Below are 26,182 nucleotides of genomic sequence, written 5' to 3'. Positions count from 1 at the left end.
CTTTCGGGAAATCTTAATAAGTTGTAAAATGTCAAAACACCACTTGCAAGTGCACTGTTATCAAAATTTGAGATAACGTCTGATCGACCACAGGTTTTTCCATGTGCAAGTGCGTTTCAGGTGGAAACAAAAGAAACAAAACCAGAACATTTTCCCTCTTGTGAAACAAATAGTAGCGTTAAATACATGCATAAACGATAAAGAGATTTTCCAGGGTTTTCTGCTGATTTGCATTTTTTCTTTATACTCCTTATATCTCGCTATTGTGCAGTGGCATAAATGGGGTACAAATTCTGGCGCATCTGGGTTGCACAAATGTTTTTCCAAGAGGGCACTTACATTAAAGCCAATGACGCTGCTTGTTTTAGGTCGTGTTTATTTTAAGATTAGAAATGGGGGAGTGGAGGGACAGGTTCCCTCGGCTCAGCAGTTTCCCCACTTCCATGGAATAAACAATTTTGTTCACAAAAAGATAAAGTTGATTACATATTATTTCCATTCAGTACAGAACCTGATAAACATTGGAATGTAATCGCTTAAAAGATTTTGTGTATCATGAAAGAAAGATTCATAAAGTAGATGTATAGTGTCGTAATATATTTTTATACTTCCCTTTAGATATAAAAGCAGTTACAAAGCATTATTTACCAATAAGGAATTTCGGAAAGGGTCAATGCTGTTTTAGGCCTCCTTGAAGTAGACTGTAATCGTGGTCGTCGTACCCCCCCCAAAAAAGGGTTAATCATTATGAACTTCAGTGTGTGTTTTTACTTGACACAGGTTTTTGTGCAACCCCACCTTTGCAGTCAATGGTGCCCCATCTGCAAAGAAACAGATCAGGAAGCAGACAGTATTACTACCAGAGGAGGGGGTGGACAATATCAGTGATGAGCAACTTGGGGACATTAATCCAGCAGTAAATAAAATATTATTCGATCGAAAAAATGAAATAAGACGCAAGGACAGTGACAGCTCGGAACTGAATTTGGACGAGTTATAATACTTTTTGAATCATTTTATTCTATGCATCAATTAAAGAAAACCTCATATCTCAAGCACAAATCTGTGTACAATAGCAGCATTTTTGATTTTACCAAAACATTTCAAAGGTCATGCTTTTGTGTTGTGAAGAATGCAAAATATTGTGAGTGGGGTGGTTTTTCTAGAAAAGCCTGCAACTTTCGATACTTTGTGACAAAGCAAATCTAGTCAATCCGTTGTTCGTGAATCAAGCAATTATTTTGCTTAAGGTAGACCTTTGGAATAGAGTCTGAAAGTATACTTCAAAACATAAATATTTGAAACATTGTTTTTCTTGCGCAGGCCCATAGGCTGGCGGAAGGGCGGGGGTTTATATAATAAATGTTCGTACCATTCGATGTTGTGTTCCAAAGCACAAGGCCTTTGTATAAAAATATGTGTTCACAGTGCCAAAAGTTCCACTTTCGGTTTGATTACTCCCCACCCCCCCCTCCAGTCTCCGGCGGGTCTGACAACGGGCCTGTTGCCTGGCTTATCACGGAGTTCATAACAGTTCTGTAGCCATGTATTAAAGCGACTTAAGAAAAGGTCCTCATCTTGACGACCATTTTCGTCACACAGATTTCAGTGGAGACAAACGCTTCTTGATAACTTATTTCCGTCTCAAAACAACTGTCACGTTACTGTTTCCAGTGTGGATTATTCTTCATTAACTGATGGAAGCTTTTCCTTCATTCTAAAAGATTTACTGTGCTACAGCAACTCAGAACAGAACGCACGTCCGAATTACGTCAGACACGCTTCATTTCGAGAATACTCTGTTGGAATACCAACCTGTTTCATTATATTATGGCCAAGTCCGATCGGCGACAGTTAGTTCACAACGAGTCGATTTTACCTGGTATCTTGCAGGACATATTTTCGTGCACTAATTACCGGTACCCGGCAGAACCGACCAGCTGTTGATAAATTTTTGCTGATCGAACTTGGCCGCAGTGAACGCACACAGGTGCGTGTAACACCAATGCTCGTGTGCGCTTCAACGAATTACAAATGGAGTGCTGGCTGCAATTTCCAAAACTGTGTCGTTGGAAATAGCCTTCTTTATTTTTTCTTCAAAATGACAGCTCGCCCAAGAGATCGTTTTACAAGGACTGTATCCCATAACCATCTAACCAAGTATGTTTTTCAGTAATAACTTCGTCAGCCTATATTTGTGGATAACTGCAAAAATTAATGATGGTTTATACCTTTAAGGACTGGCTCAAGAGAATGGACACCGGTAATGTCCCTTGACTTCGGCTTAGGTAATTATCAACATGTATTTCCCTGATCCGTTTAAGACCGGTTAAGCTCACATTTGTTCATTTATTAAACTGTGGAAGATAAAACATGGAAGAGAAATTTATATGTTGCCGCAAGTTCACTGCTCTAAAAGCCTTATTTAAACACAAAAGCAATTTGTTGAACTTACAAATAACTTTATTAAGCTTCTCTGGGCCCAGTTATGCCCAGTTTTACTGATTTGAGTTGACTAACGAAGCAAAGATGCTATTGTGGTTGGCAAGTAATTTCTCCGGTGTGTCGTACTCAACGATCTCTCCATCAGCCAGGGTCAAAATGGAGTCGGAATCCAGGATCGTGGCAACTCGGTGCTGTCAGAAACAAGATCGAAGAAACTGGAGTCTATATAGGCCTAGCTCACTATTTGAGGATGTAATCGAGAGTGCAATGTAAGAGATAAACGAATTTCGTGGTGATTGGGATATGTCAAATGGACTAAACATTGGTTCAGTCGTCAAGGTCAAATGAACTGTCCAACGTGTTATCTACATGTACTATTCAGAAATGAGGAAAATGGTCTCAGAAATGTGACCTGATTCCATGTAACGCTTAAGCAGAATCAATTTGTATGCTTTACTTACTGCTATAGTTAAGACAGTACAGTCTGCAAACACGGTAGCGACAACCTCTTGGAGAATCTTATCCTGTTAAGGATTAAACACAAAATAAGTGCAAGCACAACCTTTTATCAATTATCGATTCACATTTCAATGTCAGAGGGACCATTTTGATAAAATTGGTCTTCAAGTTTTGAAAGTTTTCATTCCATTTGAGCAATTAATCAACAGATCACAACAACTCACCGTGTCCATGTCAATAGAAGCCGTGGCCTCATCCATGATAAGAATTTTTGACCGCCTCAAGAAGGCACGAGCCAGACAGAACAGCTGCCGTTGACCTACGCTGAAATTCTCTCCCCCCTCAGAGACGTCAGAGTCTAAACACATCAAAAGGATCTACTGGATAAATCTGAAATTAATCAGCAGCTATCTCCAAGCATTACTTGGACCAAATCAGTAAATTATGACCGACTAAGAGGCATTTACATAGGGTGCGTTCGATTAGATTTCACAGTGTCGTTAACCCTGACCTGGGGTGGCCCGTGTGTGCTGCATACAACAAGCGAGACGGTGGGGACGAGGTTAAACCCGAGTCAACTCGTTGAAGCTAATCGAACGAACCCACGAGTGCCAGAGAAACGAGCACTGAAACAAAAATAGCTCTCAAATATTCTGCCACTGTCTTTCATGAAAAAGTACCTAATTTGGAATGAGCAGCTCTAATTCACTCACCAAGACCTTTAGGCATCTGACTGACCGTATCCTTCAGCTGAGAGATCTCAAGACTGTGCCACAATTCACCGTCAGTCCTCTGTTTCTCCGGATCGAGATTGTATCTACAGCCAAAAAACAAAGAAAAAAAAATAGCTGGTTGCTGATTTCAGCGAGGCGGGAGGATTATGCATGTCACTTTACCAAAACTCATTGCTCTATAGAGAGGAAGTGTTATTCATTGATTGCCAAGACCCTTGGCAACACTTGAAAGCTTAGATCCATTTTGGTGAATCATCTTCAATTTTGTTCGAGGGTGCAAGGGAAGAAGACAACACCATCTTTTTTGGGGGGGACACAACACGACTCATGATACTGCATTCAGGAGGATGTTTTCGCTCTATTTGGCATTACTGCTAACTTACTGTCACGAACTTGATGTGATATCTGAATTTTGCTGAATTCTATGTTAAGCAGGGATAACAGAGAGATGTACCTGATTGTGCCACTGAACAGAACGGGATCCTGAGGAATTATGGCCAGGCGCTGTCTCAAGGTGGTCAGGGGAACAGTGCTGATGTCGATGTCATCAATGAGGATAGAACCTGAGAGAGGTTGGGTGAAAGAAATTATTGCCTAGTTACAGGCTCACCAGATATGCTAGGGTGGAAGTAGCGAAGAAGCGGGGGTCCTGATGAGGGCTCTTGTATTTTCTCAAGTGAAAAGGGGAGGAGAGCTGACTTTTAAACGTTTGTATGAATTAGCTCAAGAGAACTTCTAGTTTAGTTAAATCCAATGTGTGATCTATTGCAATGAAATCTGATGATTCTTCTATTAACTCCAGCACCAGTAATGAAAACGTATGAGCCTCCCTCTCACCCCGATGATTATTAGATTACCTTTGCAAGTATCAATGATTCTGAAGAGTGCCAGAGTTAGAGATGACTTTCCACTTCCCGTCCGGCCACAAATTCCCACCTGAGGTTCGAGATAAAAAAAGGAGCAAAAAAGATGAGCTTCTGCTAAGACACAACTGAGCAAAAGGACGCCCATTTTGCTGGCCCCACTAAAGGATATAAATGTGACAGAAGTTTATAATTGCGACCAGGTGACTCTTTAGTATTCCTACAAGAGCAAAAAGCATCACTACCGGGTCATGATCAGGTAAAAAAGAAATGGAATTTTTTTCTGAAAACAATTTTGCATTTCCTTCATAGATTTCTTACCCCCCAAAGGTTGTGGCACTGTTTCTGCAGTGTTGGCACTTTGAATTCAAAGTCGGTAAGTTCTTCAAAACAATTTCATTGGCAGCATGTCCAGCAGGAGAACTTGTTCCATCCCGCCTCCTGCTGGGGATGCCGTTTTCTTCATCATACTTTGCGTACCGTACCTTTCATTATTTTCTGGACTTCAGGCTGCTTAAATCGTAACTAGTAACTTTCAATGGACTTGACGACAATTTAAAACACCACTCGTGGAAACTGTTTAGAGTGCAGAAGTCTATCGGCTGACACACTGTGAAGCGGAATCCGGTTCTCAAGTGTGACGTCACTTAAGCTTAAACCGCGCCCACTGCACGAGGACTGCACATAGAGTTACATGCGTAGATCGCCGTTATGTGGGATCATGGAACTAGAAGTTAACGCACAACTTCTGCAATCGTCCGATTCGAGCCTGCGAATTGTGGCGCGTCCGCCTTTGTGACGAAGTCACTCACGCACCGGATAGCTTTGTTTATCAAGGAGAAACCAAACTTACATTACCTTTTCCCCAGATTTGAAGGTTACCGTGGCGTTTTTGATGACTGGGTCTAGTTCCTTGGCGTAGCGGACGTAGATTCCGTTCATTTTGATTTCTCCTCGTTGTGGCCAACTCTCTGGTGGCTCTGTACCTATTAGGTTCAGTAGATGGTGCAAGGTCAAGAATGGATCCGTTACCGTCAGGCACGCTCAGGTCTAGTACTATTGGACCAGAACAGAGGTAAGGACTCCCCAGTTTTATCCACCCGTGCCCCTCAAAGTAAATATCATTTTTAGAGACTCCTTAGTGATCATAGGTTTTAAGGATCCATGCGATGAAGTTTTGAATCAGTTTTTGTGTATACAAGTACTCTTCTTCAATGTACAGAGACTGTTTGACATCTATTTTAGTTACGTGAACTGAAAAGTGGACTTTTTTAAAAAATTCAAAAACCACCAAGCATTTCTAGTCAAGTGATGGCGCTTCTGCCTTGATGTAAATCAAGTTTGCATTGGGCCTATAGTCAAATTGTGAACTCCAAATTTGCTTTGAAAACATTTCTGGGACAGGGTTTCTCACGGGGTTATTGCCATACTCTTACACAACAGTAAATTGGCAAAGGAAATGAAATCTATGGTAGCAGTGTTTGAACAAATCCAGATTTGTTTTGTGCACTAATGATTACAACATTGGGGTTCAATGCCTTGGATGACATCATAGTCATTTGCTCATGACTAGGAAATTTGCTTGAGCAAAAAACACAAAATTCCCCAAAAAGGGTAAAAATAGCAAAACAAAGCTTTAAATAGGCATAATCTAAACCAAAAGATGCAATTTCAAGGGTTTTAGTAAAATGTAGTAGTATATTTCCATTGCACGGTCCTTTCAAAGCATAAGTAGTCCACATATTTCTCCTGGAACACACAAAACTACAGACAGTTGCGCTAGGTAATTTTTATATTACCGAGCATTCCAAATACGCCATGTCAGTAAGCTTTTGCCTTACTTATAAAGATATGAATACCTGTATAGTCTTCATTGGCAATGCTTGAGTACTCTTTGACACGCTCAATCGCGTTCATCTGCATCTCGGTTTCAGCAGCAAATCGGACAGCAAAATTCATGAAATTGGCAACCTGCAATAAACAGTCCGAACCGCCTCGTTTGAGAGAAGAAAAGCTGGGGTATAATTTGTCTCTTGGAGTGTTTTACAATGGGACTGTACAAAAAAGTGATGACATCTGAGAAAAACAGTAATTCTATAATTACAGTAGTAATTTGTCGAAAAAAACTAAGCTACAGCACAGAGCCACTTGTGCCCATGTCATCAGCAGAAATGCCTATTTCCTATGATAGATGTGTCAGAGTGTTGTTTCAGACAGCGATCTGAACACTTACCACCAATGTATAGGAAACCGCCAACCCAACTTCACTGGGTTCAATTGTGCCGTTGAGTGAACTGATGATGGTCCCCACTCCAGCAATTAGGATACCAATTACTCCAATCGATTCCTTTAACAGAAGAATACAACACTAGCGATAATTGATAAATATCCTGAAATGTTTCCCAGCTGGGGACAGCTTTCGTGACTATATACTAATTCGCATGATCTCAAAACTAGATTGCATTTAAATACTACCTCTTTCTATGTAAAAAAAATACCAAAGGCACCCGGAATCTTTCATGCGTCGTGACTTTCGTCTAGTTTTACCACAAAGACAGCAACACCTAATCAAACCCCATCCTTTCATATTCTTATTTTTAGGGGGCAGGCAAGTTTTATGTGCCCACGTTTGACCCAACTTTGTACATTTTCGAACGGAAACACAAATCATTTGGTACCTTGTACACCTGCACTTAGATATGTACTCCTCGTCGTGTGCACCAGTCGAGAGATGTAGGATGGCAAAAATGGCCTGAATCAATGAGCAAAGATTTGTTTCGGTCGAAGTCAACTTACCAGTCGCATTCCTGCCCATCTATTCGAAGTTTGCAGATAAAGAAAAGCCGTGTTGTTCACGTTTACTTTCTTCATGAGAGTCGAGTAAAACCGATCTTGATCTCTGTAAATGAAGCGTGTGGCCCAAGAGATGATGAGAGGAAACCGAACGAAAAGAATTGTGTTGTATTGGAAATATCTTTGATGTTAAGTGTTTACATGTGTCCACTGCAGTAATGTCACACAAAGAGGAGCGAATTGCACTACTTGATGAAGATAAACAAATTTACTCAATTGCAACGAAGGTTAAAAAAAGCTTTCAATGTTCTTTAACCATTCTTGTGAAAGAAGTTGCCACTTAGAATCATAATCACTTTTTCCCATCAAGAAGGATGTGTTAAACATTACCATTGGACTGTAGTTTACAAATGGCTTAGCACAATTTTCACGACCTCTTTGAATTACATTATCCCTGAAAGGCATAGAAAGCTTATTAAACAAATAAATGTCGATAATAAGGAGAGAGGGAAAGATACCTAATAGTTAAAAAAGTTTCTACTGAACTGTCGCCGTGAAGGATCGGAATACTCGTTTGCAGGTATCTCACTCATTTGAGAGCCTGGGAATAGATTGCTAGAGATTACATAACTTTGGCTCTTTTCACATACTTCACACCTTTATTAAGGCACGTAGTCGTATTTCAAATGTCATATTACTAGTATAAGAAAAAATAGGGGAACCTGTATGCTCGAATGGTTGGCAGTCCGCCCAAGGTCTCTGAGAAGTGAGCAAATACTGGCGATTTGGTCACGCTGTCGAGTCTCTGAAGCGATCTGAAAGGGAAATTCCTCTGACTCAAGACGAATAATGCCATTAACTGTTTCAGTGATAAATGGGGGAACCTCCCATTAAAAGAAAAGTTGGTCAAACAGTGTTGGGCATTTCTTATTTGCCCAACCTTAGTTAAAGTTACCACATTATTGGTTAATTTCCATCACTGTTGGTCAAACATTGACCGATTGGGAAGAATTTGCCCAAGGTTGGGAAGTTGATATTTACACCAACACTGGGTAAAATATCAACCCCACGTTTTACAGTGTAATTCCCTTAACTCAGAAGAGGTCGTTATATTCCATATATATTATAATATTAAATTGTCAGGTAGTGGGTCTCACTTTGGCAGCTCTTAGAATGTATCACTGAAATGGCTCATGGGATCTCTGATGGTTTCGTCAACTATGAGCCTTTTTCTGTAGTTTTGATTAAAATAACCTGACAGTTACGTGGTCAATACGTCGTGAAATCGGGCATTTTTTGAAAGTTACATGAAAAAAGCGAACAGAATGAAAACCTTTGGTGATGGTGACTTCATAAACTGATTGTTTTTCAAAGGAATGAATTTGGACAGCCGTCTTCTTTACCTACCTAGACGTTGTGACGTAAAATTTGGCTAGAAAGTAGTAACTGACCACCATAGGAGCAGCGAAGATCAAGAAAATCGGCAGAATGATTGAATTGACCACCAGTCCACTGACATAGTTCACAGAAAAGAATACCGTGGCGTCCATGCTCTGGAAAAGTTTCTAGTGTCCAGAACAAAAATTTGTGAAAGTCAGTAAACAAAATTTAGAGCTGTTAAGTGGAATTGTTCAAATAAATTAACCTCTTCAGGATACCAGTTTGTAACCATGTGAAATCTCATTTGTGGTGATCTGACCGATTTAGAAATTTACTTCTCAAATGCAAAGCTGCAGTTGGCGTATAGGCTCTAACTTAAAAAGGACATTTTACATTTTGTTTGCTTTCCGGGACAATTTTTTTCAAACATTCCTTTGTCTAGAAGAAGGATGTGCTCACCATATCCAAAATAGTTGTGTCAGCTGCAAGGCGATTCAAGACACGACCGAGAGGGGTTGTGTCAAAAAATCTGGAACGATCCAAAACACGAACATTGATTGTCGGTCATCTATTATAAGGCTAATGCTGCATTCCAACTTGTCACCTTTACCTTCCTTTAGAAGACACCAACAGATCTGTACTTTGCCCATACAATTACCTTGTATTTTAAGCTCCTTTTATTTTACGTAGGAAAAACTAGCATATTTTAGAAATACTGCAACACCTTTCGTCAAAACAAGAACTACAAGTCCCTCCAAGATACTTTTATACCAGTGGTCTGTTGAGAACAAATTTACCTATTCGTTATTAAACCTAAGTCCCTCACGGGGCATTACACCCAAATTACCTCATGGAACATTTGGTGATATTACGAAGCATGGAGATGTGCAGATCACGTGAGGCGACGTACGCTCCAAACACGATAAACATGCAACCGACGAAAGCGGTCACAACCCCGCCGACAGACAATCCAGCATAGCCAGCAATGTAATAGGACAGCGGCTTTATAGTGGACTACAGCCAGACACAAAACAGAACAAATCTTGTATCAGCGAACAGCAATACATGGTAACATGCCATGATACTGGTCTATACGACGCGTTGCTGGTTTCAGCAATAAACACTATGTAGTATTAACATAGGTCTCTTACTGCTTTATGAAAATAAGACATCTCGCTGTGTAATGTCACTTTAGGAAGGAGGGAGGTGAAAAATATTAACTTGTTCCATTGAATAATTTATGTCCTCTTACACGAATGGCAACGTGAATTTAATGACAAAAGCTTTTACCCAACGCAAAACATGCAATCTTCTATAAGAGTGGCACGGCCTGTTCAATATTTCAAAACAGAAATTTACACTGGAAAGAACTGGAAAGATGAGATTTGAGGAGTGAAAATGCATTCTACCCAAAGCCCGGCTCTGGAGCTTTTTTAGACCCATTATTCCTTACATTATCAGTTGTGATTCCTGCAGTAGACCATTCAGACAGCCAGAAGTTGGTTCCCACGGTGAAGCCTGCGTTGCCCACATATCCAGCAAGGAAACCAATGGACATCGTCCACGTCATTGCTCGACAGTAGAATGCATAGACTTTGTAGGACACAGATCCTCGTTCCATTTCTTCCTCTTTGATGAGTTTGGTGCCAGTTTTCGAGCTACCTGCAAAGAACAGCCAATAATCAATCTCAAAAGTGTCTTCAAATGAGAACAGGCTCCACGTGTACTTCACTTATCTCATTCCGACTGGCTTACAGTGCAACATCGATATCAAAACCTGAAAGAATATTCCCTAACACTGAAGCAGCCTTCCTGGACAGAGGAGATTTTTGTGCATCGGGGTAGATCACTTTAAACACATATAACAGCAGGAGAAAACTTGAAAATAAAGGTGTTCAAAAAAGATTAATAAAGATAACGGCTCCTTGATTAGATATGCGTGTCTTAAGTAGGATCGAGGTTATCAGTCGCTCCAAAAAAAAGGGATTTTTAAATTGAAGCCTGTACTTAATTGGAACCAAATACGACTGTCATATCGCTCAAACAATTTTTGGTTTTCTGTGAGCGAAGTAATTATGAATGAATTCAATGCAGGTAAAACTTTTTTATCTGGATTTGTCTTACTTGATTCCACGGATAATTCTCGGTTTATCTTCCTCTTGAAGACTTCCCTCTTTTCTTCATCAGACATCCTGCTCATGATGTCCTCTGTCTCCGTCTCTGACTCCGTAGCCGTCTTGACGGCTTGCTGGTACTCGCTGTAAAGTTCCGGAGCCTCGTCTATGATGTCTTGAAGAGTGCCTTGGTGGGCCACCTTACCATCTTTCATGACAATGATCTGATGATCAAGATTAATGTAAAGCCGATTGCACCATGGTTCAAAGTTTGCACGATGACGTTTCATTCGGAAGAATCAGAATTGATTGTAATTATTATCATTTTAATTTTGATGCAAAGTCTGACAACTTATAATTTCGCTAGGGTATTCAGCCATATCTTTTTAGTGTATTATATTTCCCTATTTCTTTCCCACCTTGTGTGCATGATGTAAGTATTGCAGTTGATGTGTTACCAAGAGAACGGTTCGTTTCTTCTTGAGGAGAGTCCCAACGATGGCCTTGTGGAAGACTTGCGATCCCACGTGGACATCCAAAGCTGAAAGTGGGTCATCCTGCAAAAATTTCACAACACAGAAAACACAGTTTTGCTTTAATTGAGATCTTTTGAAATTAAATTTGAATCTCCTATTAGATTTTTCACTGTACTTTGGTTTTTCTCGGAACCTTACTGATAGTTAAGTTACGAATCAGACGTTTTCAATACGTGCAATTTGGAATAGTGCCCCTCGAAGAATTTACAACACGTTGACTAATCGAAGTGCGCGACATCTGTCGACCCTTTCCAAACGCACATTAGGTCGAAAGTTCTCGCGCATTGTGATTGGTCAACGCGTTGCAAACTCTTGGAGCCGCACTATTGTGAATCGTCCGTATACGGCAAAGAAAATATTGTAAAACGGTAAGATTCTTTGCCCAAGAATGTTTTCCATCTTTTCCATCGATAGCCCTACAGTCGTTTTACACCAACACCTACTCTCTTAAATAAGATACTGCAGCATGAAGACTTAATTCATTTAGTTTTCTTCTGTTTAAATAATGATGTTGATTTTCCTCAGTAGATGTTTCCCCAAGCATGACTAGAGAGAGATTCTCAGGAGTGTGCTACAGCTAATGTTTGGATTGGGGATGGCGGGTAGACCTTACCTTGTAAGGAGAAGCATGGTAGGTTCGAGAAAAATGTATCAACCTACAAGTATGACGATATCCTTGTCGGAGTAGACTGTCCTAGCGATGCTGATTCGTTGCTTTTGTCCTCCACTCATGTTGATTCCCTTTTCTCCTATCTCAGTCTGGTCTCCACCGGGGAGGATTTCGATATCGGGCTTAAGAGCACACACATCGATGGTTTTCTTGTACCTGCATGTGAGGTTATGAAAATTCCAAGTTTGTCTCCTTTGAGTGCTGCTCCTTTTGAGTGGTCTGAGCTTATTAAGACAACCTGAGACATTATAAGTGGTTTTTGCCTCCATCTTCATCGACAGCAGATTGATGGTGCTATTTGTGTTTTAATGCTGTGTGCACGAGGTGGAGTGATGTTCCATTGGGAAGACAAACTACTTAGGTAGAAATTGGTTAATCTTCTGTTTTTCTTTTTTTCTGGGAATGGATAATGGATTCAATAATGAACCAAGGGTTATTCATATTGTGGTAACACTGTTGTTTTAATTGAAGTAAATGGCACGATTTTGACAGGGATATGAAAATTGCCAAAGTTTTTCCTTATGAGTTTACTTTTTGGTATCTAGCTCCTTGCCGAACAGAACGTTTCCCTGAAGTGTAGAGTTGATCAGCCAGGCTTTCTGGGCCGCGTATGCAATGGATGATGTACCTCTGGAACGGAAACAAAGTAATCTGAAAATGCAGCGACAGACAGCAATTTGTAACAGAATTAATACAAATTGGTAAAAGACAAATTCGACCTTTGGCCTGAAACTGACCATAAAGAGTAAGAAGTCACACTTTCAACAGAAAAGACAATATTTTTATTTTCTTCTCTGTTCCTGAGTCTTTATTGATCATATGTCTTTCTTAATAAATGCATCCCAACTCTATGGGTAAGGATTTGTCAAAGATTATCCAAAAAAAGTGTAGTGGTGTTCGAAATTCGCCAGACTCGTGAATAAAATAGGCTACGGAGAAAAAAATGCTAAAAATTTAGGACTCTGTCTAACTCGTTTAACTGGACGGTGCCTGATAAGGTTGTCATCTCTCCCTGAATAGCTGAAACCAGTGACGATTTGCCGCTTCCAACTGATCCTATAACCATCGTCAGTTTACCTGTAAAAGAGAGTGTGATTTTCATTTATATTATCTCTCTTAAGATGGAAATATGAAACTCTGACGTGGACCACCCTTTTTTTTACATCTGGCGGGGAATAGATTTTGTCGCTCTTACTTGCTTATGACATAAAAAATATTCGACTCCTACAGGTAATGAGAATTTCAGAGCGCAATGAACTTCAAGTTTTGGACGATCACTTAATCCAAGTCAAATGTTCCGTCGTATTGACCATGGATTTACTTTTTAATCTTTATACCTGCAGGTATGTCAACATTGATGTTGGAGATAATAGGGATGCTGCTGCTCTTGTCCCAGGTGAAGTTACCGTTAGTAATCTGAAAGAGCGAAAAGTAATGAAGAGAAAAAGCTCTCTGTGGGCAAAATGCGCAAACATGAAAATCCTATAAGGAACCTATCCAAAACATATTCCCCAGTGGGCAAAATATCAGATGATATGTAACTGTAGAAAAAGTAGACCTCCTGAATAAAAAAACACACTAAAACACAGATATTAGGATTGAAGCTTACTCTGATATATGCGTAATTCATTATCTATCGACGTAAAGAAGACTGTTTGAGATTCAGTTATTTTTTTCTTACTCGTATTCACTCCTATATAGCCTTTCAACTTTAAGCTTCTTTTGTCAGAAGAAACTTTTTAGTGTTATTGATTACACATCAGCAGCATTGTCATTCAACGGTTTATATGTACCTCAATCGCGACCGAATCGGGCAAACGGTTTCTCGTCGCCTTGGTGCTGTTCATTGCCTGATACCCGTCGAATCGCTTAGTCTTTGACACCTCTATCTTGGGAAGCATGTGCGTCGTTTCATCAACGTCACTCGTGATGTCATCTTTGATTCTTTCTAAAGTAGTTTCTTGTTCATTCTGTTAAAATGTGTATATGAAATAACTTAATCAAAAGTCTCAAACTCACACATTTTCTGAGACACTGTAATCCCCAGCGATTAATTCCATTTGTGAGGCAGTATTATAAACCAGCTTTTGTAAATCATAAATATAAACAGAATGTCAGTATGACACCACCTTTAAGTAGCCAACCAACCATACTTTTTCGGGTACCAACAAGACTCAAATACAGTGTGCCCATCCCACCAATTAATATCACGTTCTTTTCTTTTATGGAAAAGCGTTGACCAATATGGCTGTTCGTTTTCCAATAATGGCCACACGAAACGGTACGTATTTTTTGTGCCATTTGACATTGTGGGGACAATCCGTCAGACACAAGCCGAAAGTATATAAGTAATGTAATCGACCACACAGCAAGGAGGATCTTGGGAATCATCTATGTCCCTGACGAGCAGGGGTATCAGCGTATTATGAGTTCTACGCGAAAATACATGGTATTTGCAGGGCCAGGAGTCGTGACTCACGTAATCGTGTGGACCCTGCCCTTCCACCCTGTCCCTCCAGTCCTGCCCTGTGCAGCTCTTCTCCACTTCCTGGGCCATGAAAAACCTCTGCAGCCGTTTCGTGCTGATGACACCGTTGACGAGGGCGGCTGTCACCAGGGGAAGCATAAAGAGAGGCCCAGAGAGCTGGTTGAAGAGCGCCAGGGAGGAGAAGGCTTTCTCGGGGGTCAAGGATTCACCGGAGAAGACGGTGTAGGTCCCAAAGGTCTGGAGATTATGGGGAGGATGAACAACAAACATAATTTCAACAATAATAATCTCGGTAATAGATCACACACTGGACCTCTCTTCTTAAAATTCAAATATTTACAAATATCACTTGAGCGTTTTCATGTATAAATTTGAGCGCCAGATCCTTCCAACGGCCATACAGACTATGTTTACTTAAACAGTGCAATCCATAATTATAATACAAGATTGTCATCCAAGTTTCACATCTTTAGTGCACGAACAAGTTTTTCCAGATCAACTGTAAGACACCAAGACCCGATTTTATGGAATGGTTTAACCTGCCTATCCCCAACATGTACCGTTTATCAATTCAAGAAAAATCCTGACTTTCTTACTTACCAGTGATTTCAACTCATAAATATTCATGGTGCTATTTACATGTATTACGAAAGATCTAATTTCTAATCCTTTACTATCTTAATCCTACACCAGCTAAATGTATTTGTATTGTATCGAGACAGTTTGATGTAACTTATATTTTGTCTTTATTTATTGTATATGAATTAATATCATAACATTGTCTTGATACTCTGAATTCATTTTCATTGTTTATCTACCTGCGTTGTTAACGAAGATGTGAAATAAACCAAACCAAGCCAAAACAACAAGACGGTATTGTTTATTACATGTATTCCCTCGTTTGTATCATTATTACTTGTTGGATTTAATTATCCTTACTTGCAGTTGTAAGACCGCATTACGAGAGACATACATAGATAGATCATCAAGCCGAGTGGCAGATGGGAGGGTAGGAGATGTGTATCCCCCAAGCCAGCCGTTTTCTTCAAAAACGACATCTCTTTCTTCCAACAAATAACAACGGCCCTTCCCCCAAAAAACTCCCCCCCCCCGGTTCTGATTCTGATTCACCCTTAATACGGTTACTGGTACCTTATAGGCAGTAGACTTGAATCAAGTCGGACTTATACGTTGCTCTCACCAGTCAGCCATCTTTCAGACTGTACACAGCAGTACACGGTCGTCGAGCTCGGCTCGGCCGTGCCGGCAGCTCGCATAACCTTATAATCCGCCCTCATTTGATAACCTTTATTGTAAAACGTGTGTCATCCGTCACCATTTAGTAAGTCCGACTTGACGGATAAGCCAATCGGACCCCCCGTTGGTACATGTAAATTGCATATGAACGACATGATCTTGCATAATGTATACAGAAATTTTACCAAACAAAGTAGTCAGACTTGTAGAATTTTTACCAAACAAAGTAGTCACACTTGTAGACCCGTTCATTATAATGCAGGTATGAACGACGTAAAAACAAATCCGGCAATGTGACTGGCTGCTACCACTTTTGGTAGATGAGCCCATTCGCTGCGTGCGAACGGTTGGCAGATTCATCAAGTCGGGATTTCTGAACTGAACTCATAGTGATAAGTGGACACAGGAGGGCGCGAAGCAAGTAACAGCGCGATCTCTATTATGTATCCAGAGTATAAACGAAGACGCCACAGAGATCCCAACTTGAGTAAAGTCTATATAGGTAGCCACCATACGACCCATACATCTTAACATGAAAAACGCATATGTATTGATTTGGTACCGGTATATGTTTGACCCCTAAAAAAGATTACCGGCTGGTGCTTAGACTTGCTTGATCAAATTGAGAAGTTATAACATCTTACCAGCAGCGTAACGACGAGGGGAGATGACGAAACGATAAAGCCTGAAATGGTAAATAGTAAGAATCATGACGTCATATATTTATTATCATGCTCCCTATTATAAATCAGTCATTTCGCATCCTACAAGGATATGTTTCCTCATTAAGTTTTATATTTCAATTTTGCACATAATTAGAAACGTCACATATAAATGCGCATAATGTGCCATACCGATCAACCCGTACGCAGCATTCATCTTTAGTAGCGACATCAGTTCTCGATTCCGTATGTTCTCCACCACCCGAAGATAAAGATGCTCCCAACCATACGACTTCAGAAGTTTGATGCCTTGGAGGATCTCGTTAGAATATCTCAGCCGTTCATCAGCAAGGTTCTGTCAAAAAAATGACGATAGCCATTCCTCTTGGATCCACAAGAAGGCGACAGTGCCTTCCCTAAAGCTACATTGGAACGACAGTTGAATTTGGGAGATAGTTGCGTTGGTCCATTTCTTGCTGCCACCCAAACCCACCACAGTGTTCCAAATTTTGTCACCTATCCAAAACAGCAGTATTTATCGTAATTTTTTTTAAGATTTCTTGAGACGAAATTTGTTTTTATTTTCCTCAGAGTAACACAAAATTGAATTTATTTAAAATTCAGTTTATTAATTTTAAGTTATTAAACTTTGGCACATTCCAAAAAGGCACTTCGAACTTAACTGCCTCGTCTGGATGTAAGGAAAATTTAAATATAAACTTGTGTTTATTTTAAAATACTTGTGTTTATTTCGAAATAAGTCACAGAAAAGGGCAATTGCCATGATTACCAGAGCCCTCTTTTGGTGTTTTGCCATGAAGTTGGCAATAACTAACTGCAACGGAATAACCACGAGGTAAACTACAGCTCCTAGAAGTGCGGCCACACCTAAGGCTTCGTACAAGAGATACATAACAAGAGCCACCTGCACAGCAGAAGAACGAGAACATCGATAAAATCACATCAAAGTGGTAAAACTGATTAATTTCGTTAAATGATGCAGCAGGTGTATGAGTTAATGATGGTCGGGTGATATTAGCAGAGCTAACCGACAGATTTGGGTAATCTGCCGGTTGGTCAGTCAGCACGTCATGCAGTCAGTTATTGAATGACCACTCAATCGGTTACGTTTTTGTTGATTGATTTATCGATTAGTCAATAAATAGCATTGTGAGACATCTTTCCTATACTAGGTCACCATTACAGGATGAAATAGAGTTTAATGGTAACCATTGATGAATTCATTTGGAGGATGTTGTTTTGTACATTAAAAACAGTCCAGACGTGATAAAATGGGTTCATAGGCCCGTGACACGTTAATCAGATGAAAAGGTTAGATATTACATTTACTGTCATGTTAATAAAAGGTAGTGTAAACAAATTTACTTTGAACTGTTAATTATCATGTATATGTATATATGTACATCATGGATAATAAATTATACAAATGAAAGATGACAGAAACAAAAATGGTTGAATATCATAAAAGCCAATTTCATTTTGAAATCGAAATTAAGTGATAATTATTTGCACTTACCAAGAAAGGAACGGTCCAGGTGAAATGCAAATACTGAAACATGTACAGAAGATTCATGGCGTCAGTCGACATGTGGTTCGTGATCTGACCCGCTGTCATCTCACCACCAGTGGAAGCAAATGTTGACAGGCTCAGCGACTTCTCGTACACCATCGTCTGTGAGGAACAGATATTTACTATATAGGCTATGTCTGCACAAGTACTTAATAGACTTTTCAAAAAGAATGGCCAAATGAACTAGGATTTACGATAAAGATAGTTGTTTATTATAATAATTATTATTATCAAGCAACGAGCCGATCAACCAAACGAAACGAGGTGCGTATAGGGCATCGTTACCTGGGTTTTGCCGGTTTCCCGCGGTTTTGATTTAATAGATTATACTGCGATGGCTGCGAAGCACCGGGGGTTTGGGGGTATTTTTTGCAATACTGTGTTCACTACTTTAATCACCTGTTTTCACCATCCATCAGATTGACATGTACGATCTATTTTCACCGTCCCAGTTTACTTTTCGATTCTCGGGCCCACCTGCAGTCTGTCAACCTACATGCAGCCCCTACTGAACGGAACTTTCCCTGAACAGTGAATGCGAGCATGAATCTGCTGTTATTTTGATCTCGTCTTCTTATTCCTATCTTCCATTTAATTATTCCCATGCCTTGCTGTAATGAGTATCAGATCCCTGTTATTTCTGAACAACCTGTAAAGTGCATTTTCCTGCTTTGTACCAGTGGAAAAGTTTACAGGAAAAGGATAGACCATGACATCACCACAATGAGCGATCACTATCAGAATTATTAATACACTTTTCCACGCACTGTGACTCCTCGGGTCTTAAATTATACCATCTTAAAGACGGCTAGGTTTGGAGACTTTAGTCACACTTACCTGTATGCTTGAGCGTAGACACATACCGTAAAATGTGGAATAGAAGAAGCATTTGTGAGCTCCTATGAACTGAAAAGTCGCAGCGATGATTGTGATCCCCATTAAGACGAAACCGTTGGCTACAAACTCGGAAACATCGACGAAATGAGGATCCAGCTGAATCAGACATAGGAAATTATTCAAATCATGAGAAACACTCCACCAAAGGTAAATATTTCACCAGCTTCTTATATTGTTCTGTTCCAGTGACGGGGAATGATACGAGGGGCGTGTCTTCCCCCCCCGCAGAAATCGAGAGGGATCATTTTATGATGAACTTAGGTTATTTCTGTCATACTAATTTTCAACAACCCACCTCTTCCTCTTCACCGGTGTCCTTTTTGTAGTAGATGTTAGCGACGTACAACACTATACCCGACACGCAGAGTGGGCCGATAAGACCGGCGAAGTCGCTGGCCAGTTTTATAATCCCAGCCCAGGCCATCCTTGCCCCGTAGATACGGAAGATGACTTTACCGAGAGAGGGCTGGTGACCTTTGGCCGCAGCCTTGTGCTGATGTTAGAAATGAGAGGCGGAAATGGGCATTTTTGAAAGGACTTCACCAGCAAAACGATAGGCCCTACTGCGACAAGATCGAATGCCAAAGACATCATATGCCACGTTGTACGGGAAATACGGCAATGAAGAGCAAAATAAAAATATTATCCTACTCAGACACAGTGTTGGAGGTCTCGAGACCTGGTCTCGGTCTCGAGACCTGGTCTCGGTCTCGAGACCGTCTCGAGACCTTTTTTTGAGGTCTCGGTCTCGGTCTTGGTCTCGGCCTACAAGAGTCTCGGTCTCGGTCTTGGTCTCGGGAGGGCTGGTCTCGGTCTTGGATGCCGAGGTCTCGGGTCTCTCACCAGAGACCTGCCGAGACCATGACAGAAATGCAGAAACTGTGCGTCAACAATTCACGCACCCGGATCGTACGGTACATACCAGTGTTGTAGTCGAGACCTTTATGTCCGAGACCGAGACCGAAACCAAGGCATTCGAGACCGAGACCAAGACCGAGACCAGCTCTTTCAAGACCGAGACCAGAACTTCGAGACCGAGACTTTTGCAGTTCGAGACCGAGACCAAGATGACCGAGACCGAGACCTTGCACAACATATACAATATATAGGCCTACATGTAGTTCATTGATGGTAAACGTGGTGGAAAATTGGCATTAAACAGCAAAATTAAGTGCAAATTTTACAAGTAAAGCACACAACATATTCAATATTCCATGAAAGAGTTTTATTTGAACTCTGGAAAAAAACAGCACACAGTTATTTTGACCATGAAGGCATGGACTGCCGATGCTATAGAATTTTGTATAGAGTATACGGCATAATTGTATATTAAACATGTACATGTACAGAGTTTTTGTGTTCCATATGTATAGCAAAATTAACGTGGGCGGGCCATGCCAAAAGGTATGCATGAGTTCAGTTTATGAGTTATACTCTGTAATGATCAATGGACAGGTTAGGAGGGTAACACAACATCGTGGGCAGTTCCCTATTAAAAGTACATGTATATGTATGCATACACACGACTGACGTATGTGTACCAGTGAAAAGAAAGAGGTACTGCACGCAGGGTACCAGTGCTCCGGGCTGAGAATATGCATTAGTCTCCATTCCAGCTTTGATTTCATTCTTTATCGTGAATACCATGTCGTACATGTTCCAAGCATACATGCGGAATTGCCTGCAGTTCGGAACTGCCCATGCGTTGAATAAATGGAAAGAGTGTGGTAGGCAGGAACCCCAAGATTCCAGAAGAGTCCTACATGAAGCCGGTGTACCCGCTATTCATTGCGAATTTCAGGGGTCCGTATACCTGCGTGCTTGGTCAACGCCACATAACTTTTAGTTTGTTATATCCCGGTCCCACATTTTGTATTACTGGCTGGAAAAAAGTGAAGCAACGAATTTAAGAATCAAAAGCGTATCCGGTGTTTGTTGAAAATTAAATGGCGCAACTTCATTGTGTGTGTTGCCATCATGTAGAACTTACACGGCATTATATACTGGGTGCAGGAGTTCCGTACTTTGGCAAGTCGGAATTAAGCTGTCACAAATTGTAAGAATAAAGTATACTCCGTTTCTTCATATAGAAAAAGAGTTTACACAGGGAAGAAAAATGTTTCCCCTGGAGAAAATGAAACGAGGAAATTATCGTCCATTTAAAATCCTTAAAACTTGTTTTCTTTCACTCTTGCATTTAACCAGGTCAGAGTTGCATAAGCATACAGACAAGTATAGACTAGTTCATGTACGATGCTGGTGGAGGTAATAGGTTACAATATTTTATCAACATTAACAGTTTTAACCATGGTGTTTAAATAAAAAAAATCAAGTTGCCATAGATCGTAAAATTGATCAATTTATGGTAGTGGTGAAAGAGTGAGTGTATGTAATTGCGTCATTAAAAAAAAATTATACCTGCTCTCTCTGGAACTCCTTCTTGAGTTGTTGCTGGAGATGCTCGGCGCTCATTCTCTTCGGCAACCTTCCCAAGTCGTCTATCTCGATTGACCGCTTGTAACCCAGGAAGAAAAGCCAGTTTAGCCACCAGAAGACCAGCTCCGAGGCGAAGTTGACATAGTCACTTCGGTAAAACGGACCTTGGAAAGAAATGTCCTCAGGTGTGCTTTCCTTCCTACACCGTCTGCGACATAACACCTGTCAGTTTCGAGAGATGGTAAAATATACATGTACTTGGCAATACCAGGATCCGGGCCGGATGTGTTCTGTAGAGACCACATGGGCACCATGCGGTGTTCTGCGATCAGTCATAGACACCAGCACTTATTTCATAGCCCTGATAGGCGCTGCTGTGTTTAATAAACCTATATTGGCTATTTTGAAGCTTTCCAAGAATCCCCAACTGGAAAGAGGAGAATACCAAAGTATTATCTTGGGACCTAATTTTTTATAATCGGTGCCATTTATTTTTGCAGGGCGAGAGCAACGTCCACAGTGCCTGCTATACCATTGGATGATCCGGTCAAGATCAGGAGGTCGACGTTCGTACAGCATGTGCTTCTGAGGGGAGGGGGAATCTTGTCCCCAATCAAAACAGGTTTAAAGTGGATTCAGTTTTTTGTTTTATGGCTTTTTATTACTGCTTGGGTTATTTTGATATTTAATGGGCCTGTATGCTATTGTATTCCTTTTTAATTTAGCTCGATTCGATTTTTTAAACATCTCACCTTTACTCGGATGACATTTAATTCCAACATGACAAGCACCACAAAACAAATCAGTTTCAGTACCACCAGGTCAAACCGGGTAATCGTCACTGATCCTTGGTCCAGCTCAAGTAAGTTGATGAGCCTTCCGATCTCTGTCAGAGCCGCCGCTGTATAGTAGAACAGCAGGAGGACGGCCATGCCACCAACTTGCCAGATCTCCATTTGCTGGTAGTAGACCAGAGAGACGATCACAGCGACTAGTGCACAGATTGACGGAGCGTACAGATGGGGCTGAGTGGCCCCTAGACTCTGGATATAAGTTTCATCTGTCAGGATGCCTTCAGCTAAGGAGGCAAGGAGGAGGATTAACAGGAAGATGGACACAGACCATCTTACAGAATGACCAGGAAACCGGATGAGGTATTCCGAACTTCTACCCTTACTGCAGCATGTGCAGCATCCTAGGAACAAGACGACAGAAGACAGGAGGATAAATCCCAGGTGAGGAATGAAGTCCAATGCGTCTACGAAACAAGTGTTGTCGTGCCAGTTGACGAGGTTGAAACCTCCCGAGCTATCCAAGTCCGTAGAGTTTATTCCACAGAGCCACTGCCAACCCGTACTGGCGTGTGCACGCGCCATAGCTATTCCTGCTCATGACTGAAAGTCGCAAGTTCGAATTCACTAACCCGTAACGAACCTTCAACCCAAGAACAGCTTATTACCCAAACGCGTTCTTGCCGTTCAGTATACACATTAAAAGTACAAAGTACTAGAAAGGCAAACAAGTTTACATTATGCCGTAACTTTGATGTTGAAATCCCCGTCAATAAACATAGTGATCAGTCTGAACCTTAGGATGAAATAATAAAAGCCCAAGGCACAGAGCTGTTCGTCAAGTATTTGCTTCTAGATACAGGTCATGATAACAGACGTATTATTTTAGTGGTGACCCATGTGAGGGGATTTGTACTGCCATTTCCCTTGAAGACCTCGTAAGTGAATAAATTACCAAGAGTCTATCAAATGGTGATATTTAATTGTACCGGCGTAAATTTGTTATAGTGCCCTCTTTTGGTGGAGTTTTGCGATGGACACTCACGTTCCAGAATTTCCTCGTGATGTTAAAAGACGGTTGATCCACAATACAGGCAGTTTTTCTAGCTAAGTAAACCCTAGGAATGCAACAGTTGGTCAGAAGAGATACTTTTTCCATCTTAGAAATCACCCAAGAACATTAGATTTAGTGTTAAGGGTCGGTTGAGGAACCGGTTGTAACATTTGTAAAATCATAGAGGGTCATTACTGGCTCTGTATATTATAAGTCTGTTACATGGAGTATGGAATTCCATATCTGCCGTCGTGCGTCGCCCGTCGTGCGTCGCCTATCAAATGGGTAGCATAAGACATGCAAAAGCCGTTGTTTAACAAATGACAATGTGATGATTCCATTCACTTCTAAAGATCTTTTCCGAATAAGGCAAGTACAAATCCCACCTGCAAAGCATATACTAGTCACATAATTAATTCCAATAATGCTAGACTACCCCTGCCCCTTGACAAGAAAATATCGCCTCTCTGAGAATTCAACCAAGTGTTTTTTTGGGAAAAACATTTTCAGCAAAAATGTTCCGGCCAACTTATCCACAGTGTTATTCTAATTTGCATACTGTAAAAATGTGCCGACTTGTTTACATCAAATTCCAGGAAGAAATCTGCCAACCGATACAGATATTCTATCTTGTCCTCTCAATTTCACTTTGAAATCCAGAAATACTAGACGTGCTGTGGATAACAAACAGTTTATTAAATGTATTGTTAAGGGGCAATTACCACTTGGTTTAAGTTTCAGAAAATATATAGATTATTTACAGTGTTTGATTCCCAATAGTTTTCATAAGAGACGAACTGATTCAACATTATTTTGAGGGCGGGTATACCTATGATGAAATCTGCTGTATACTCCAAATTAGACATGACTTTATTTGCAGGTTGGCTCACAGAAGTCTTTTAAACAGTAACGTTACTTGTTAGCCCCATAAATAATGCTGATGTGCTGGACAACCTGTTCTCATTGCTCTATCCACCATGGCATACACACCCACAAAAACCAACACGTCATATTTTCTGAAACTTAAACCAAGTGGTAATTGCCCCTTAACAATACATTTGATAAACAGCACGACGGACGACGGACGACGCACGACGGACGACGCATGACGGGCGACGCACGACGGGCGACGCACGACGGAAAATGGCATGTTTGGAACTGGTAAATGGCAGAATTGGGACACAACAAAAAGCAAAATGCGACGGACGACGGGCGACGGGCGACGGCAGATATGGAATTCCATACATGGAGTCACATGTACAACTGTATACTTGTATTAATGGTTATTTGGGCTCCACATGTGGCAAAAACACTAAGTACGTAATAAATAAACTCATTCTACTCAAACCATAGCTGGTCATTTTCTTTAACCACATAAAAACATAAACGGTTGGTGTACGTGTATTGTTCCATGAAGTTTACATGTATTCGTTGTCAATTAATTACTGCGAACCGCTGACTCTGGACTTGTGTCAAGGGCTGTTAAGGAGTAAACACCTTTCTTCTGTGATTCAAGACAAGCTGTTTCCAAGGAGTCCTTTGTCAGGGTTTACAATTCGAATTTTTTCTTGTGTAACTTTTTACATTAATAGCTTCTGGTGAGACAGATCTCCGGAAAGTAATCAAAGAAGCGGAAAATATCAATTTTACGGCAAAGGATAAATTATAAAAACTGTCGTTTATTACCTAATTTTGTGTCTAATTTTCACAATGACTGATGAATCGTTTGTATCCATCAGTTTATTTCTTCAAGATCAAGAGCCATTTGTCTGAAATGCGGTTCGTTTTTCAGGCGGAATCAAACTTCCGCACTGAGTCCGACAGCGGTCAAAAATGAGATGTCCGGATTTTAGGCATAGCTCACACTTAAGTACGCACATCCATGGATACGAGTGTGGTTTTGGTACGAATTGACTTTTACTGCATTGCACTAATACGTACATAATGACGTCAAATTGCCCGACTAAAAGGCACGAAAAAATTCTGTTCTCATTCATACGCTTTCCTTCTTTCATGACACTTTCTCATCAGAGTGTTCATGATATTCCTCACCATTCAAAAGGGCAGAAATGTCAAGGAAAACCTCTAAAATGTTGGCTTCACTTCCAACTTCTACTTCTGACGCTGTTACTTTGGCGGTAGGGCTTACGTGACAAAGACGGGCAGAAATTTGGCAGAAAATGGATTTTTATAGTGTGCAAGTTAGCCAAAGGGACCTGATTGTTTAAATTCTAATCGGTATGGAAACGAGGGGCAAACAACTATATCTGAGCCTGATGTTGATCGATTACTTTTGGGATCCACGTGCCTGAGTCAAAAGCCATTTGACCAGTTTTTGGCTGTAGTAAGATTCAGTACGCATGCGCACCAACTAACTGCAGGGGCATGCACATACGTGCCTGCTTGCTGCATGATGTAAATCAGGTTGTTTTTTAAGCCAATTGGGTGCTTGGTATGGAATGAGATACTGACACCATTTATTAACGACAGGTGTGAATGTGCGTCCTTATAGCATTTGCTGACCAGGTTTTGTAACGACTTGATGCCCACTTCATTAGACAAGTGGTCACTCAAGGGTCACTGACTATCAGGCCTTCTTGGTCCCCTCCCTTCCAAGCTTCTTCACCTCCTGCCTCTACCCCCCACAAACTCTGATTACACCTACCACCATCTCTACGACCGTAGTGCTGAAATAAAGGAGATTGAATTAAGCCTGAAATTCATGCATGTGGTCAAATCTTCCAACATTTTGATATCGTACTTCGAAATTCTTGCTCTTTGTGATACCACTCCCATTAACCCTAACAATCTTAGATCTCAAATTTCAGTGAACCATTTTCACACAGTTTAGATGGTAAAAGGATGCATGACAGTTTGAGATTTATTGATTCGCATAGTAACACCAACTTGAAAATTTGTGGGGTTTTTTTGGTTGGTTGGTTGGTTGGTTGGTTGGTTGGTTGGTTGGTTTGGTGGGGTAGTTTAATAGCAAAACTAACATTTTGTTATGCC

General features: G+C 40.7%; 1 protein-coding gene across 1 annotated transcript; it reads right to left on the bottom strand.

Moving 5' to 3' along the window:
* Positions 1-984: 984 nt before the first annotated feature.
* Positions 985-22,781, bottom strand: LOC110987169 (ATP-binding cassette sub-family C member 9-like). The gene is made up of 31 exons (XM_087136311.1): positions 22,078-22,781; positions 21,308-21,547; positions 19,185-19,382; positions 18,830-18,985; positions 17,939-18,094; positions 17,192-17,326; positions 16,594-16,756; positions 16,384-16,424; positions 14,474-14,719; positions 13,788-13,964; positions 13,332-13,410; positions 12,966-13,071; positions 12,526-12,624; positions 11,985-12,150; positions 11,208-11,345; positions 10,799-11,012; positions 10,128-10,336; positions 9,522-9,688; positions 9,134-9,203; positions 8,702-8,859; positions 8,017-8,109; positions 7,298-7,400; positions 6,735-6,848; positions 6,361-6,472; positions 5,360-5,487; positions 4,496-4,574; positions 4,093-4,201; positions 3,618-3,721; positions 3,129-3,262; positions 2,907-2,969; positions 985-2,636 (listed from the first exon to the last, which is right to left on the bottom strand). The coding sequence occupies exons 1-31, from the start codon at positions 22,699-22,701 to the stop codon at positions 2,499-2,501; spliced, it is 4,719 nt and encodes a 1,572-aa protein (XP_086992437.1). The 5' UTR covers positions 22,702-22,781; the 3' UTR covers positions 985-2,498.
* Between the last annotated feature and the right edge of the window lie 3,401 nt (positions 22,782-26,182).

This window comes from Acanthaster planci, linkage group LG04, assembly GCF_054643075.1.
Source record: "Acanthaster planci isolate LZ-2023a linkage group LG04, COTS_SCS, whole genome shotgun sequence".
Lineage (NCBI taxonomy): Eukaryota > Metazoa > Echinodermata > Asteroidea > Valvatida > Acanthasteridae > Acanthaster > Acanthaster planci.
This window is presented reverse-complemented; position numbering and strand designations above follow the sequence as displayed.

Excerpts from the sequence above, each read along its gene's own strand:
- LOC110987169 (XM_087136311.1), bottom strand. The coding sequence starts at position 22,701 with ATGGCGCGTGCACACGCCAGTACGGGTTGGCAGTGGCTCTGTGGAATA. Across the intron at positions 8,860-9,133 it reads ACACAACTATTTTGGATATG|AAACTTTTCCAGAGCATGGA; the intron begins GTGAGCACATCC and ends TCTGGACACTAG. Across the intron at positions 4,202-4,495 it reads AATCATTGATACTTGCAAAG|GTTCTATCCTCATTGATGAC; the intron begins GTAATCTAATAA and ends AACCTCTCTCAG.